General features: G+C 60.7%; 1 protein-coding gene across 1 annotated transcript in view; it reads right to left on the reverse strand.

Moving 5' to 3' along the window:
- Positions 1-521: 521 nt before the first annotated feature.
- The window catches only part of CLPTM1 (CLPTM1 regulator of GABA type A receptor forward trafficking), a 28,994-nt gene continuing 13,605 nt past the window's right edge, over positions 522-15,910 (reverse strand). Inside the window, exons 3-14 of the mRNA XM_007101267.2 lie at positions 15,280-15,403; positions 14,253-14,411; positions 11,741-11,858; positions 8,326-8,411; positions 7,380-7,500; positions 6,546-6,790; positions 5,385-5,478; positions 3,004-3,194; positions 2,643-2,738; positions 2,201-2,336; positions 1,377-1,544; positions 522-1,164 (exon numbers count right to left, since the gene is read on the reverse strand). Of these exons, the coding sequence (XP_007101329.1) occupies positions 905-1,164; positions 1,377-1,544; positions 2,201-2,336; positions 2,643-2,738; positions 3,004-3,194; positions 5,385-5,478; positions 6,546-6,790; positions 7,380-7,500; positions 8,326-8,411; positions 11,741-11,858; positions 14,253-14,411; positions 15,280-15,403 (1,798 nt within the window). The 3' untranslated portion in view covers positions 522-904. The remainder of the gene's footprint in view (positions 1,165-1,376; positions 1,545-2,200; positions 2,337-2,642; positions 2,739-3,003; positions 3,195-5,384; positions 5,479-6,545; positions 6,791-7,379; positions 7,501-8,325; positions 8,412-11,740; positions 11,859-14,252; positions 14,412-15,279; positions 15,404-15,910) is intronic.

The following is a 15,910-nucleotide window of genomic DNA, read 5'->3' on the forward strand; positions in this document are numbered from 1 at the left end:
ACCCTGAGGGTGCTGAGGGCACCCCAACAGCTACGGCCGCTACAGCTGGGCACCACTCTGAGCCAGGATTCACTCCCAGGGTCCCCTGGAGACAAGCTCATAAGCCCAGAGAAGCAAGGTCAGGCAGCCAGGGTCCCAGGATTGCTGAACAAGGCAGGCTAATGGGACTGTTATCAGCGGTGGGTAGGCGCTCCTGCCCTGCCGGGCTGTGTGAGGCCAGGAGATAATCGGTGGCACAGGCGAGGCCCCGCGCCTCGGCGGGCCTCGTGGTTAAGAGCACTGGCGCGGTGAGGTCGTGGCGAGCAGCTTCCCAATCTGTGAAACGGGGATGGTTACGGAAGCCCCCTCAGAGGGCTCCTGGGAGGGGGAGGAGGAGGAGAAAGGGGCCTGGCCCAGAGGGTCACTGTCCCCAGTTTAGCAGGTCCCGTGTCCTGAAGGTCTCCCTGCCAGACTCAGGAGAGACACCCCCACCTGCTCTCCAAGGTGGCAGGGGAAGGAAGGCACAAGATGGGGGGCTCCGCTGAGTTTAAGTTAAACACCCATATGAATTTATTAAATCCAGACTGTGTTAAAGGGCGGCGGTCTGGGAGGAGGGAGTGGTGGGGGATCGAGGGACAAGATGATGGACGGCCGCGGGTGTCCCACAGAGGGGCCCGGCCCCTGCCCCGCCTGGCCCACCCCCTCGGCAGTGCCATGTCGGCTTCACCATGATTCCCGATGGCGTTGGGCTGGCAGGGCGAGATGGCTGGAAACACGGAGGGACAGACAGACGGCGCCTCCACAGACGACACGCCCTGGCCCCCACACCACACGCCGGGCCCCGGCCCGATCTGTCCAGGGAAGGGGCGACCGGGAGGGGAGGCGAGGGGGCCGAGGCGGCGGGGGTGGGGGTCACCAGGAGCGGCTAATCCCTCTTTTTGTCCTCTGCTGGCTTTGGAGGGGCTTCCCGGGGCTCGCTGTCAGAGCCGGCCCCCTGGGTAGGCCTGGCGGGCGGGGGTGTGGAGGCCTCCTCCCTGGCAGCGGCGGTGGCCGTGGTGGGGGCGGGGCCCGGCGGGGGCGCCCCTGCTGCTGCCGGGGCCTCGCCACTCATGCCAAACTCGTTCACCCGTGTGGGGTCGACGCGGTAGATCCACCGCTGGTAGAGGTAGATGAAGAAGACCACATCTGGGGGTGGGGTGAGGGGGCAGCGTGAGGGGAGGGGGCAGGGCCCACCCGGCTCACTGTCAGGCCCGGGGCAGGGGGGTCCTGCAAAGAGTGGGCTGAGCCCCCAGGCCGAGGCCGAGGCCGGCGCGCCTCCCGCAGACCAGGGCCCTGCCCGTGCCCAGCTCTGGTGGGAGCCTGCCGGCCAGCCCACCCCCCTGCCCACCAGGCCTCACCGTCCCGCAGGCAGCCGATCCGGTACATAACAGGCATCTTGATGACAAAGGCGAACAGGTCATCAATGAAGGTGTTGAGGGCCTTGTAGGTGAGCATGCGCCAGGGCAGGTGGGCCACAGACTTGAGCTTGTAGTTGATGAAGAGCTGGGGTGTCATGGTGATGAAGCCTGCGGCGGTGAGGAAGGGACATCCGTGAGCAGAGGGAGGGGCGTCCTGACCCTCCATCTCTTTGACTGCATTTCTGGCCTCTGTCCCTTCACTCACTCTGTTCCAGCCGCACTGGCCCCCGTGCTGCTTCCAACACCCCAGGCACATCCTACCTCAGGGCCTTCGGACTTGCCCTGCCCCCTGACAGATCTCCGCACAGCTCCTTCCTCGGCACCTTTCAGGCCTCAGTTTACATATCATCTCCTCGGAGAGGTGACGATGGAGGTCAGGGACACCTGACCAGGCTCCATGGCCCTCTCACTCTGGTCCCTTCAGAGCACTCATCACATGCTGTAACTCACTTGTCTGCTTGTTTACTCTGTCCGCTCCCCTGAGGACGAGGACTGAAATGCACTGTCCGAGGCTTCCCGGAAGCCCTCCCTGACCCCCAGACCGGACCGGGCACCTCTCTGAGGCTGTCCACGTGCCACCCCTGCTCCCCCTGAAGTGTCCCTGTCCGGAGACAGGTCTGTCTGTCTCCCGCACTGGACCCCAAGTGCCGGGAGGGTGGGGCCAGGCTGACTCGCTCACTGCCGAGGCCCAGCACGGCCCAGCACGGGGCTGAGGACTGCTGCTGGACGCCTGCAGGGGCCGCGTATGGTGAGGGCCTGCTCACCGAAGGTCAGCAGGAAGCCATAGAGCATACTGAGCACCCAGGAGTACCAGCCCTTGTGCTCCAGGTACAGGAGGCTGTAGACGGCATAGCAGCCCAGGAGTGGGAAGAGGATCCAAGACAGGTACCGGAACGCCATCTGTGGGGCACAGAGTGGGGCTGGGACCCGGCTCCTTGGGCCCCACCGGGCACCCCTGCTCCCCGCCCTCACACACCCACACCTGGTCTGGCAGGCCAGCCCGGGGGAATTTCCAAGTGGCCCTGGGAACTCTGGACCCGGCCAGGAAGTATACGTGGCAGGCAGGGGACACGAGAGGGTATGACGCAAGCCATGAAGCATGGGCCTGTCAGCCGACAGGCAGACATCCTAGCCCGTGTCCTGGGCCCCCAAGAGCGTGTGGGTACCTGGAGACCCTCCCTGGGGCCCACTGTGGGGGACACTCACGTCGTCATACACTTTGGTCGAAGACTCAACGTACGTTGACTTGTCTTTGAAGGTTGGGCGGGGGAAGAGTCCTGCCACCTTGTGCTCCCGGTCCAGCTGCGGACAGGGAGGGAGGTTGCAGTCAGCTGCCACGCTGGCTCCTGTCCCCCAAGCCAGTTCCAGCTCCCGCCCTTCCCCACTGTTCCCAGTTCCCCTGCCCCACGTGTGACCCGAAAAATCCCCTGGTGCGAAAATCCCCTTGGTCTTGGGAGTGTGGCAGGCGTTGGGAATCCCCTGGGGGCAGCTCCAGGGTCGGGCTGGGCCACACGACCCGCTCCCAACCCCCAGGAGCTTCTGAAACAGCATGGCAGCCTGGCCTTACCCGGACATCCATGACCTTAGTGATCTTCCAGAGGTCGATGAGGACCCCGATGAAGACGCTGACCTGGACCACGAAGTTGGTCTCGTTGTCCAGGATATAGAGGAGGACCACGAAAGACTGGAAGACGCCAAAGAAGACGGAGCGCACGGACAGGCCCTCCAGGGACTGCCGGCTGTTCCAGAACTGGATATCTGCGCGCAGGAGTTGGGGAGGAAGCCAGGAGGGTGAGGGAGCTCCGAGTCCGTCCCGCAGCTCCCTCAGGCCCCGTGCTCCTCGCACCCCCCGGGGCGGCGCTGGGTCTGCCACGGGAGGAGGGTGCACACTGCTCTCCCTTGCGGTGAGAGTCTGCTCCACAGGCGCCAGCCGGAGCCCCAGGCAGGCAGGATCTCTGCAGTCTCACACTGGACACGCCCTGCCCCCGGGGTGCGGTCGCTCCCTTGACGGGCAGTGATGGTGGCGGTGACTGCTGCCACGTGCCGGTGCTCCCCAGTTGCTAAGTGCCACACCCCTAAGGCCACACAGCCTGGCCCGGCAGAATCTGCATGGAAGCCGGTCTGTGTGACAACAGACCTGAGCTGTCCGCCGTGGCGCCTCCGCTGGGTGGGAAGGTCTGGGACATGCACTTCAAGACCGCCTCTTCCAGCCCACCACCCTGAACCTGTGAAGGAACCAGCCCACATTCCCTGGCGGTCCAGCGGTTAAGACTCCGCGCTTCCACTGCAGTGGGCGTGGGTTTAATCCCTGGTCAGGGCACTAAGATCCCGCATGCTGCGAGATGTGGCCAAAAAAAAAAGGGACCGGCCCACAGACACGCTCAGGACATGCACAGGGGCCATGGGCTCTGCTCTCCAACCAAAGCTCCTTCCGGTACTACTCTCCCAGGCCCCCGCCACCCCCCGCAGGGCCCAGCTCAGCCCCTCTCCCAGCCCTGGTCTTCCCATCGGCCAGACGAGGAAAACGGCACCGCTGGACTCTGCCTGGACTGTGTGTCCAACACCTGCTGCCACAGCAGGCCGACCCAGCACGATGCCTGTCTTCCAGGCGAGAAGCCGTGCCCGAGGTCACACAGGGGCGAGACCCAGGTGCTGGCCACCCCCCCAGCTCTGACTCTGATTCCAGAGCTCCAGCACACCCGGCAGGCTTACACCTCTCCCGTCAAACCATCAGACCCTGAGGAGATATGAAGGGGACACTCACAGGACACCCCCCAATCCTAACTGGGAAGAATGCGTCTGAAGACAGCGTTCTGGTGGGGGGGCGGGGGTGGATCCGAGTTCTGCCTCAGACCAGAGAGGCAGCAAGCACGGGGTGTAAGGCCGGGCTCGCCCAGGGCCCATGCCCTTGCTCTGTGACCCTGAGCAAGTAACCACCCCCTCTGTGCCTTCATCTGCCATTAGGCAAAAAGGGACCCTAGGGGACCCAGCGTGCAGTCAGCAAGAGCGTTTGCAAGCATGCGCCCGCCCTGGCACAGCCAGGGCTCCACGCACCACGGCTAACAGACGCCTCCCTACCGGGGTGAGCACCACTTACTGCTCGGTTTTGATGCCATAATTTTCCAGAAGGTAACTCAGTCATGGTAACGTCCTCTTAATGAGAACGATGATGATAATAATAATACCCATTACTACTGCCACTTCCAGAAGCTGCAGAGCAGCAGGCCTCCTTCAGACCGGGGTTCTCTAGGGAAGGAAGAAGTGGCCAGCAGGGCCTGGAGTATGAGGTGGGAGCCGGAGCAGGCTGCCTGGATCTACATCCTGGCCTTGCCACTTGGGAGCTGTGCGACTGTGGGCGAGTAACCAGCCGCCCCAAGCCTCCGGGTCCTGCTACGATCGCGGGGGTAACGACGCTTCCTCAGGGGGCTGTGGCTGCAGGGCTCGATGCGCTCACTGGAGGGCGCTCCAACCGTGCCTGGCATGTGGCCGGTCCCCCTCAAACGCCGGCCATCACCACTGTTGGCCTTTGGAACCTCGGGGCCCTCTGGGACAGGGCTGTCACTTTCGCACTCAGGTGGGCCCTGTCCACTCAACCCGAGGGGTCTTCCCCAACAGGCGGCCTGCTGGGCAGGGCGGCAGAAGCAGCTCTGGGGCTTCCCTGCTCCCAGCCTTGGAGTTCCCCGGCCCTGCTTCCTGGCGGGCCGTCCCGGCCTTTGCCAGAACACCAGTCCCAGCCCCTCCCCCAGCACCACGCCCCGGTAGATGGGAGTTTCTGGGCTGGGAGTTGGCGGCTGCTCACCAGGCCTCCTGGAGAGTGGGGCTGACAGGCCGCAGGCAGGGGGAGGGCCCGAGAGGAAAAGGGAGGGAGCAGGCCCTATCCTCCCACAACACACCCCCTTGTCCCCAGTCCCCCACGGCCTCTCACAGGGCCCGGGGTCCCACCCTTACCGTTCTTGAAGGCCAGGAACTCAAAGACACTGTGGACAATGGACACGATGATGGTGAGCGCCAGCAGGTAGGGGCTGGTCTCCAGGAGGGCAACCTGGGGTGGGGGTGGGGGTGGGGGTGGGGGAGATGCTGTGAGCGCTGCCGTGCCTTCATTAGCTGACCCATCTCTCCTTGCTCTGGGCCCCGGAAGAACCTGCTGATATTCCCCAGACCTGACCCCGGGGCTTCCCAGCGGGGCGTGGTGCTGGCCGGGAGGAGAGCAGGTCAGAGGTGGGCAGATGGGCTCAGAGAGGCGGGCGAGGGATGCACGGAGAGGGAGGGAGAAAGATGGGGAACAGAGGAGAGATGGGGACAGTGATGGGGGTAGGCAGAGAAGTAACTGAGAGAGATGAAGGGACTGTCAGAGCCAGGGACAGAAACCCAACACCAAAGACAGCCCCCGGCAAGCACAGACCAGGCTCAACAAGACAGACACAGGCAGAGAAGAATGATATTCAAGGACACAGTGACAGGGAGCAGACACATGGAGTCAGAGCCCGAAGTCAGGGAGGCAGAACATGGGGCCGAAGAAGCAGGGAGGGGCAGATCCAGACCCGGAGGGCCGGGCCTTGCAGACAGAAAGGCCGTGACAAGGAGGACCACGGGGACTTCCCTGGTGGCGCAGTGGTTAAGAATCCGCCTGTCAATGCAGGGGACACAGGTTCGAGCCCTGGTCCGGGAGGATCCCACATGCCGCGGAGCAACTAAGCCCGTGAGCCACAACTACTGAGCCTGCGCTCTAGAGCCCGTGAGCCACAACTACTGAGCCCGTGCTCCACAACAAGAGAAGCCACCACAATGAGAAGCCCGCGCACCGCAACGAAGAGTAGCGCCCGGTCACTGCAACGAGAAAAAGCCCGTAAGCAGCAGTGAAGACCCAACGCAGCCAAATATAAGTAAATAAATTTAAAAAAAAAAAAAAAAAAAGGAGGACCATGGAAGCCTCAGAGGCAGGAGGACCCCCAGAGTCAGCCAGAGCCAGAGGGCCGAGTGCCTGTTTCCTGCCCACTGCAGGGAGGGTGGCTGGGAGGTTGTGAAACTGTGGGCAGGGGGGCATCAGCTAGCAGTCCCCGGGCCGGCAGCCTGGCCCACTTCCCCTTCCCCTCCTGCCGCCCGCCCCACCTTCACCGAGTCCTGCTCCTCATCTGACTGCTCGTACAGCTCGTCGCCCAGGAAGTTCCAGGGCGACTTGGTGCTCTGGGCCGCGTAGAGCTGCCAGCGCCAGAGCGAGAGCGGGCAGAAGGAGACGCGGAGGGGCAGGCTGGCCAGGCTCTCGTTGATGGGGTAGTAGTCCTTCTGCAGGTTCCAGTAGTCGTTGAAGTAGATGATGGGGTAGTAGTCACCGCTCACGGCATCAAACTTCACATCTGCAGGCACACGGGGCAGGGGTTACCGCTCAGCCTGGACCAGAGGCCACAGGCACCACGGGGGTGGGGAGACCCCTCAGCCTCCGAGGACAAAGGTGTCAAATTCGGATGTTTGCAGGGACCCAGTGGGGCCCCCGGGACAGAGACTGGGGCACAGGGAACATTTCTGGGCTGTGCCAAGGAGTCAGGGAGAGGGCAGGCTAGGGAGGGCTGGGCAGGCCCTGGCTGAAGGGGACAGCTGCAGCTCAGCCCCAGACTGTGGCTGCCCCGAGGCTCTCCACTCGTCAGGCTTTAGTAAAGGAAGTCAGAAACCTGGGTTCCTAAGTGATGCTGCCCCAATTTCCAAGGCTGGCAACGGATGCACCTTTTCCGAAAAAAGCTCATGGCTGGATGAGACCAGTCTGGGCACAAGGTGGTCAGGGCTGGGGTCACCAGGGGGTGTGGGAGGGAGAGAAAGGGGAGTGTCTAGAGGGGCGGGGCAGGCAGCTTGGGAGGGTGGAGACCTAGTCAGAGAGCTCGGGCTGGGGGTGGGGCCAGGAGACAAGAAAATGGCCTGGTCAGGAGCCCGAGCGGGCGGCCAGGGGCTCACACTGGTCCAGGGGAGGAGGCACGCTGCCCTTCACCCACGGCGTGTGGTCGTCCACAATGTTGATGGTGATGTTGGGGTGCCAGTGGGAGATCACCTCCACAGGCCCGTAATCCTCGGCCCTCTGAGGGGAGACGGGGGGTGGTGGGTCTCAGAGGCACCTGCTCACTTCCTCCTGAGGACTCCCGTGACAGTCGCGACAGCAGAAGAGCAACCACCGCAGCGACCGCTGGCCGAGGGCTCACCCTGGCCAGTCCCCGCACCAGCCTCTAGACCCCGCTGCCCTGGCTCCCCGCCAGCCACCTGACGGAGCAGAAAACCCAGGCCTGCCCATCTGGATGGGACGGCGCACCAGGCTGCAAAGTGCAGCCTCATGACCGCACAAGTGTGGGACCCGCGTGTAGCCTCCATACTCAGGAGCCGCCCTCCCGCCTGGAACCACCTCGTGCAGAGAGGAAGCCTCTTGGTGCCACCACGGGTTAACGTCCCCGGATTAACCGGGAGTACTCCTTCTGGAGCCACGTTAGCGGGTACCTCATCTGTGCCGGGCCGAGCCCGGGCTCTGGGGTCCGGCCGCGTGGGTGTGAATCCCTGCCCTGCCACTTCCCTTCCTGGCTGTGATACTTCGTGTAAGTCTCCTTGTGACGGGACCCACCCAACAGGGCCGGCGCGAGGCTTCCAGGTGGGTGCGTGCACGGCGCGCAGAGCACCCGCCCCGCCACTGCTGGAGGTCAGCCGTAACCTCGCCAGCAACGCCCCTACTCCCTGAGAGCTAGCTCTACGTTCTAACCCAGTTTCCAGGGAGGGAAACTGAGGCTCAGAGAGGTGAAAGCCCCCGGCTGCCAGCGGCTCAGTGGTGATGTCAGAAGACAACCCCCGTGGTCTGGCTGCTGGGCTGGGAACGGGCCGGATGGCACCCCCAGAACGCGACGGCTCTGCTCGTGTTTACCTTGATCATTTCTGGGTCAGCTTCCGTCTCTCCCGTCAACAGGTTCTTGGTTTTCTGAAACCGCCGGCGCTTGTATTTGTTGATCACTGAGGGCGAGGAGGCAGGGAAAGGGGGCGGATGTGAGACCTGCTGGCGCTCGCGGGACCCAGGCCGCAGACCTCTGCCCACCCGGCTCCCACCCTTCCACCCGCCAACCGACAATAACGGCAACCAGAAAGCCTGCACCGCCTTCTCAAATCTCACCCCAGCCCCAGGTTCCCCATCTTTACAGTGACACTGGCATCCACCAAATTGCCCCAGGAGTCTCCTCCCCCAGGATTTGCTGCATCTGTTCCATCAGCCCACCCCGAGTGAATGTCCCCTCCGGCACACGCCTCAGATCCGAGCACTGCCTCCCACCTCCAGAGCCCCACCCCAGGCCGGCCACGGCGCCCCCTCCTGGATGACCGCCGTCACCTCCTCACTGGCCTCCCAGTGGCCACTCGTGCCCCTAAGATCCAAGAAACCGACCGAGTCATCCCACTGCCTCAGAATCCTAGACAGCTCCTGCTGCCCCGGGCGGGGCCCCCGAGGTGCTCACCACGGCCCCACCAACCCCAGCCCTCGCCACCTCTCATCCTTGCACACCCCCCTCCTTCCTCCTCAAATGCGCCCACCTTGGGCCTGCAGATGTGCTGCTGCGCCTCCCCGGCGGGGATCCAGCATGGCTGGAATCTTCCTGGTTGGCTCCTTCTCCCCCTTCCAGCCCCTGGTTAAATGTCCCTTCCGCCCACTCCACTGAAGGCGGCTCCCGGAGCCCGGGCGTGCTCCTCGCCACTTCTGTTTCCTTCACAACAGTTCATCACGACCCAGTGGTTCACCTGCCCACTGGTTTACTTGTTTGCTGTCTGTCCCCTCAAGCAGTCTGCAAACCCCAGGTGGGGCTGGGCCTGTTTTGGGCCCTGCCGTATCCCCCACCAGTGACGAACACAGCATTGATAAATATAAACAGGTGGGCCGAGACAGGGCCGGAGAAGGCCCAGAGCCGCCAACGCGAGAAGTACTTTGGGGCTGTGAATCCCCGGGCAGGCGTGGACCTCACTTCCTCTTGCAGAGGCCAGGTCAGCCACGGCTCCCTGCCACCCCGCCCCAAACCCTGCCAAGACGTGCCAGGAGGACAGGGCTGGTGCCTGGTCCTGCTCCGTCTCCCTGCCTCCACCCTGGTCTGGGTAACTCTTCAGCTCCTCCTTATGCTGGGACAACACATGGCCTGTCCCTCCTGTGACTTCTCCGTCCTGCCCCCAGGTGCTAGGGAGAGATGGGGAAATGGAAGGGGGAGCTGGCCACGAGCGGGGGCCCTGGGGTCACACCCTGGCTCTGTCTCCCACCAGCTGAGGGATGCTGGTGAGCTACATCACCTCCCTGGGCCTCAGTCCCCTCCTCGGGAGGAGGGGGATTAAAGCCTCGCCTCTTCTGGGCAGGACCACTGGGAAGTGGCTCTCTGCTCTACAGAGCCCAGCCAGCAGAGCACCCCTGCATGTCACACTGACACATGCCACAGGGCCCAGATCCCTCCCACCTGCTCAGAACCAGGGGCTTCTGGATTCTGTGGACGAGCTCAAGTTCAAAACCACTTCTGGGAATTGACTCAGGGTTTCAGCCCGGGGGCCAGCTGCTCCTGTGGTTCCCATGAATATCATCCCATCACTTCTATCACAATTAACGCATTTGAGACCTTGCTCCCATGTCAGGGGAAAGCAGTAAACACCCAAGGGTGGGCATCCTGGAGAATAAATTCCCCGGGGACATGCTCCGCTGCTGTCTTCCACACCCATGAGAGGCTGTCCAGGGAAGGGAGGGACCGTGCCCGGCCAGCCCCAGAGGCAAGAGGCTTTGGCTCAGGTGGAGAACATTCTGCAACTTGGTGGCATCCAGATGGGGTTATGATATGAGATGGACCTGGCTTCTGTAGGGAGGAAGAAGCCCCCTTTTCTTGGAGTTAAACTATACCCTGAGCACTGACAATGTGGCTGGTTGAAACTGAAATGTGCTGTGAGTGCAAAACACACACTGGAATTTGAAACTTAGTGCAGGAAAAAGAGGAGTGAAAATACCGCGTTAATGTTTTTATACTGATTACATGTTGAAATGACAACACGTTGACCTCAATAAATTACTAACGTTCATTTCATGGTCTTTTTTTTTTTTTTTTTTTAACGTGGCCACTTAGAAAACTTACAATGCCTTACAATGCGGGCACTGTATCCCTCTGGGACAGTACTGTGCTACAGTGCTGGTCACTGGCCCTTTGGGGAAGGGAGGAGGGGGCTCTTCCGATCCCACACTCTCGCTCTGTGCCCTGGAGTGGGCCGGTGGCCAGCTTCAAGCCCCTGCCCTAAGGGGGCCCAGGTGTGAGGCAAGCCTGGGGGATCCTGGTGGTTTCTCAGGTCCACAGGCTGCAGATTCTATTTTGCAGGCCACACCAACATCTGTCACATCGACCACGAACACGACCTCACCACACAGTGACACGGATCACATTCACCAGAGACGAAACCACAAAAGATGCGGGCACTGAGTGTGGCTGATCGGTGTAACTGGGACGCAAGCGAGCAGCCGCCCACCTGGGTCACATTCAAAGCAACCTCTGAAGCGTCAGGCACATGTAACCCAGACTTTCGGGGACACCTCCGTGGGGATGGCCCCTGAAGGCCACACCCCCTCAGCCCGCCTCTGCCCGCATCTTCGCAGATGCGCTCCACGGAAGCCAGCCAGCCAGCCAGCCAGCCAGCCAGCCGGGCGGAACGCCCTACAGAGCACGGTCCGCAGACATACTTGCTTAGAACAGCACTTAGCACACCTGGGGGACTTTTCCAAATCAGCTTTGGGTACTGACATACGGTCACTAGAGTTTTGTTTCATCCAGTGTAGATGGTCACAAAAAAAATTCTCATCCTTTGGGTTATTTTTATACCAGAAGAGGCAGGAAAAGACCTAACCCATGCAAATTAAAGTACATCTGTCGCTGCGCCACACAAAACAGCCAGAGGGATCTCAACCAAGTCCACAGGCGCGGCAGAATCAAAGTGAGGCGGGGCACGCAAAATTCACATGAAAGGAACGGGGGGCCTTCGGGAGGGGGTGTGGGGGGCTGTCTGCTCTCTAGATCTGCTGAAACTGAAGTGCAGCGAGAGTCCCACTGTGCACACGCCGGCCTCGCCCCTCCTCTTCTTGGAAGTCCCTTTCTTCACCTGCTCTTTCTAAGCCGATTCCTCTCCTGCCTGCCCACAGGTGTCCAGAGGCATGCAGGGTACATGGGGCTCGAGCCCGGCCACCAAACCCAGCCTCCCTGAGCACAGGGTTCCTGCCTGCCCTCGTGGACCGGGGAGTCCAGGCCCGCGGCACCACGGGGGCCCCAAGACGGAGAGGGACTTACTCCGAGACATGTGGACCGTGGCGAGCCGGCGGTACAGCGCCTTCTGCCGGGGGTCTGGGTGGAAGCCGCTCTTGGTGAAGTAGACGTGGATATAGATGGAGCCGTTCTGCTGGACGCTCTGCAAGGCGGTCCGACGGGGACAAGCAACAGTGAAGCCCCTCATGACGCCCGCCCCCCGCGGCTTCCCCACCTCCGTCTACTGAGTGTTCAGGGTGGGCAGTGCAGTTAAGCGGTTACGGGCCAGACGTTGGAGTTAGGCTCAAATTCAAAACCAGGCTCTAGCACACAATGGCTGTGTGGCCTCAGGCTTCGCCTCGCTGAGCCTCAGGGCCCACCTGCAGGACGCAGATCATCAGCACTGAGGGCACAGCAGGGCTGTAAGGATTATCTGAGAGCTCTAAGCAGGGTCACTCAAGGACAGAATAGGAGCTCAATAAACGTCAGCAGCCTTAATTCATTAAACGGTAAAACAACGAAGGCCAGATACCACTCTGGCACTTCAAACGGTAACTGCCCAATCCAGTGAGTTCACATCCGTATAACTCACGTAAACCTTGGGCACTGGGTCATGTTATTTCCCGTTTTCCAGATGCGGTGACTGGGGCTCACACAGAGAGGCTACGTGCAGCGAGTAAGTGGATCCGAACCCAGTCTGTGGGCTCTCCCGTGGCCCTGCCTCTCACTGTCTGTGTCCTACCTCTCTGCCCGGGCCTTTCACCTACAATTCTCACCCCCCTGCCACACCCACCCAGATGAGGAAATGGAAGTGGGGTGGCCCACCTGCCTGAGGCGCAGGGTGGGTGGCCGAGGCCGCACTGCAGCCTCTCTGTCTGACCTTCGTGGTGAGCTGGGATTCACCTGGCCACGCTGTGTCCTCACTTCCCTGCCTTTTAAGTCCACCTCTGTGTCAACCATGTTTTTATAGTTCATGCTGTTTTCACATCTGGCAGGGGAGAGACCACCCCTCCCAGGGCTAGCTGATTCCTGGAAATAATAAACAACTCGCCTGCCTCTGAACATACCTTGAAAATGCAAACCAGCAAACCCAAGTCCACACCCCAGCCACCCCCTTTAGCTGAATCTCACACACCAGGCCGCAATGAATCACTCAGGGCAGGTACCAGACAACTACAGACCACCCCTCTAGCCCAGAGCCTGAACGTCAACAAAGCAGGCCAGTCCTAAGGTGTTTCCCCACCTGCCCTGCCTTTCCTGCGGAAACCTCAATAAAGGCTTCAGCCTAGGCCTCCCCTTGCCCCTCCGCTCCTGTCCAAACCTGGTGCTTCCCCGTGTGGCCCTGCGTAGTGTGGTGGCCCCCTCCTCTCGGGAAATGTAAGTAGTAAATTCTTCTTCCAATGGCATTGGCCTGTGTCACTGCTCAGTCACCTCCATAAATTAAAATCAAGTACAACTTAGACACTCTCCCATCACAGAGCTGGGAAGGAGGGTTAGCACCAAGCACTTGGACGCTTCTCTCCCTGCCTGGCTTACTGCCCCTCAGTCTTCCTCAGATCTGGGGTTGGGGTCTGGGGGCTGGACAGGAAGTCTCAGGGGGAGCCACCTCTCAGCACGGGCTACCCTATCTGCCTCAGAAAGAATGCATCCACCCACTGCTTCCAGCTACCCAAACAGACCTAGACAGAGCCACACAGAGCAGAGATGCTCCCTCCTCCCCAGGAGGCTGAGGAGAAGACTTGATGGGGAGAAAGGAATGAGAGAGCAGCCCCAAAGAGATGTCAACGTTCACAGATTCATCAAATTCATTGATTATTCAACAGCCACTGATTCCGCACGCGGTCCTCTGCTGGGCAGAGCTGGGGACAGAGCTGTGACCAAGATGGTCCCATGGGGAAAACAGATCCATATTCAGGTAGTGACAACCCCTCAGAGCTGGCACGGCTTGGGTTGGGGAGCCCAGAGAGGGTGCTGGCTGAGCCTGAGTGTCCGGCAGAGCTCCCTGGAGGAGGCAGGATTTGAACTGGGGCTGCCAGAGTCCAGAGCCAGACAGCCTGAGTTCAGTTCGGTTCACACTGGCTGTGTGACCTTGGGGGGGGGGCGCTTCTCTGTACCTCAGTTTCCTCATCAGTCAAATGGAAATAATAGTTCCCACTTCCTAGGGTTGCTGGGACGTTTCTACCAGTCAGCCTAGGCTGGCGCCCTGTACGTAGTAAGCACTTAATCAACATGAACTGTTATTTTCAAACCAGGCTGGCCGACTGGCCACCCCCAGGGATGATTACTAATCTTTCACTGGTTTACACCACAGATTTACACAACCCTGAAAGTAGGTGGGAGGATCCTAGGCCAATTCCAACTCCATCCACATGGAGACGGGCGGAAGACAAGGCCCAGAGACCTCAGGGACCTGCCTGTGGTCACAAAGCATGTGAACTGAGAGTAGAGCCAGGCTTGGAACCTGGACTCCCGGCTGCAGGACTGGGAGCTGGGTCAAGGAAATGCCCTGAGTGCTAGCCGAGCAGCCTTGGGGCCAGAAACCAGAGGCCGTCCCCACCTGCGGAACGTCGAGCTCAGCAAAGTGCTCGTAGCAGCCGTCTGAGTTCTCGCCGCTAGTCCAGTCGCCGTACACGAGGTCATGCTGCTCCCAGAAGAGCGCTGATGCGGCGTTAAAGTCTGTAAAGTGCTCGTGCTCTGAGATGTACACGTGCAGGTTCTGTTGGGGGGGAAGCGGGGGGAGCTTAGTTAGGGCTGCTTGTAGGACCCTCTGCAGGTTGACAGATAAAGAGCAGATGAAGAGCTGTGGCAGCAGTAGCCACTAATGGGAACAATTTGCGGGGGGCGGCGGGAGTTGGTGGAGAGAAGAGCAGCAGCTAGTAGAATAAACTCTCCCTTTCCTCATACCCCCACCACGTCTGTCCTTGTCTGAGCCTGTGCCGTCTAAGAGCAAAAAACAATTAAACAATGGCCAGCCTGCCAATTAGAATTTGGGGTTAGAAAGGATCCAGACCTCCCTGAATCATCTTCCCTCTCAGCCTCTCATGGGCTTCTTGGTCAGAGCTGTGCAGGCTTATGGATAAAGCACAGTCCAGATGTGCAGGAGTGTCAGCCGGCTACTGAGAACCGAGAGGAACTGGGGAGCTGGCCTCAGAACTCCCTCCCTTCCCAAGTCCCCGTGGCCATCTTTGTCCAGAGCCCAGAAGGCCCACTGATAAAGAACAGCTGAGTGGTGGTCACCCTGCTGGCCAGAATTCCATGAAATCAGGAACCCCAGAGCTGCAGAGAACCGCAAAGGTGGGAGAAGTCGAGGTTACTGAGGTTAGAACACCTGCTGCAGACGCCCCCGAGCAAAGTCCTTCTACGCAGAAAGGCCACCACAAACCCCGAAGAATGACTTGTTCCTTACGTGTCACCTGAGTGACTCAGATTTTACGGGCTGAAGATGCACCTGGAGTCTCTCAACCCTGGACCCATTCACAGACCTGACAGTGACCAGGGACCGCGTCTGTCCCGACAGCCCATGTCACTGCCCCACACCTCCCCCGCCCTCCTCTCCCGGGTCTGGCCTCCCAGCCGGTGGTTACCATTAAAGTGTCTTTGGGGAACAGGTTGCGGCTGGCGACGCGTGGGGCTCCTCCGGGCCCTGCCTGGTCCTGAGGGGCCGGCCCGCGGCGGAACCAGCTGCTGATGGCCCAGATGATGAAGATCCTGAGGAGGCAAGCAGGGCAGGCGGTGAGTGCCCGTGCCTTTTCTTTCCAACGTGGATCTGCTTGACCTTCTGGCTCAGCACCTGCTGCGGCCTGACCCGGGCCAGGCTGATCAAGTAGGAAGGGTCCCTGAGAAGGCAGTTGCAGGGCTGCTGAGAAGACAAGATGCCCCCAAAGGTCATGCCTGGGGACAGACCCCAGATGCCTGGCACTGACTCCCTGGAGTCTGGCGGCCACAGGGCTGCAGGGGCTTCGACCCTCGAAACCTCAGAACTAGGAAACCTGACGTCCCAGTCCCCTGGAATCCCAAAGTGTGAGAACCCTAGAACCTGGAATCCCAGCATTTTAGAGACACAGACATTAGGGAGAGCAACATTTCAGAACTTCAAATGAAAACTGCAGAAGCAAACAGTGAGTAATGGGTGAGTCCTTATTTTTAGTAACACTGGGCTAGGTTATTCAGACCAACTTTCCTGTTGGAAACAACTTGAAAAAGCTTGATAAAAAC

Source organism: Physeter macrocephalus, unplaced genomic scaffold (assembly GCF_002837175.3).
Source record: "Physeter macrocephalus isolate SW-GA unplaced genomic scaffold, ASM283717v5 random_656, whole genome shotgun sequence".
NCBI lineage: Eukaryota > Metazoa > Chordata > Mammalia > Artiodactyla > Physeteridae > Physeter > Physeter macrocephalus.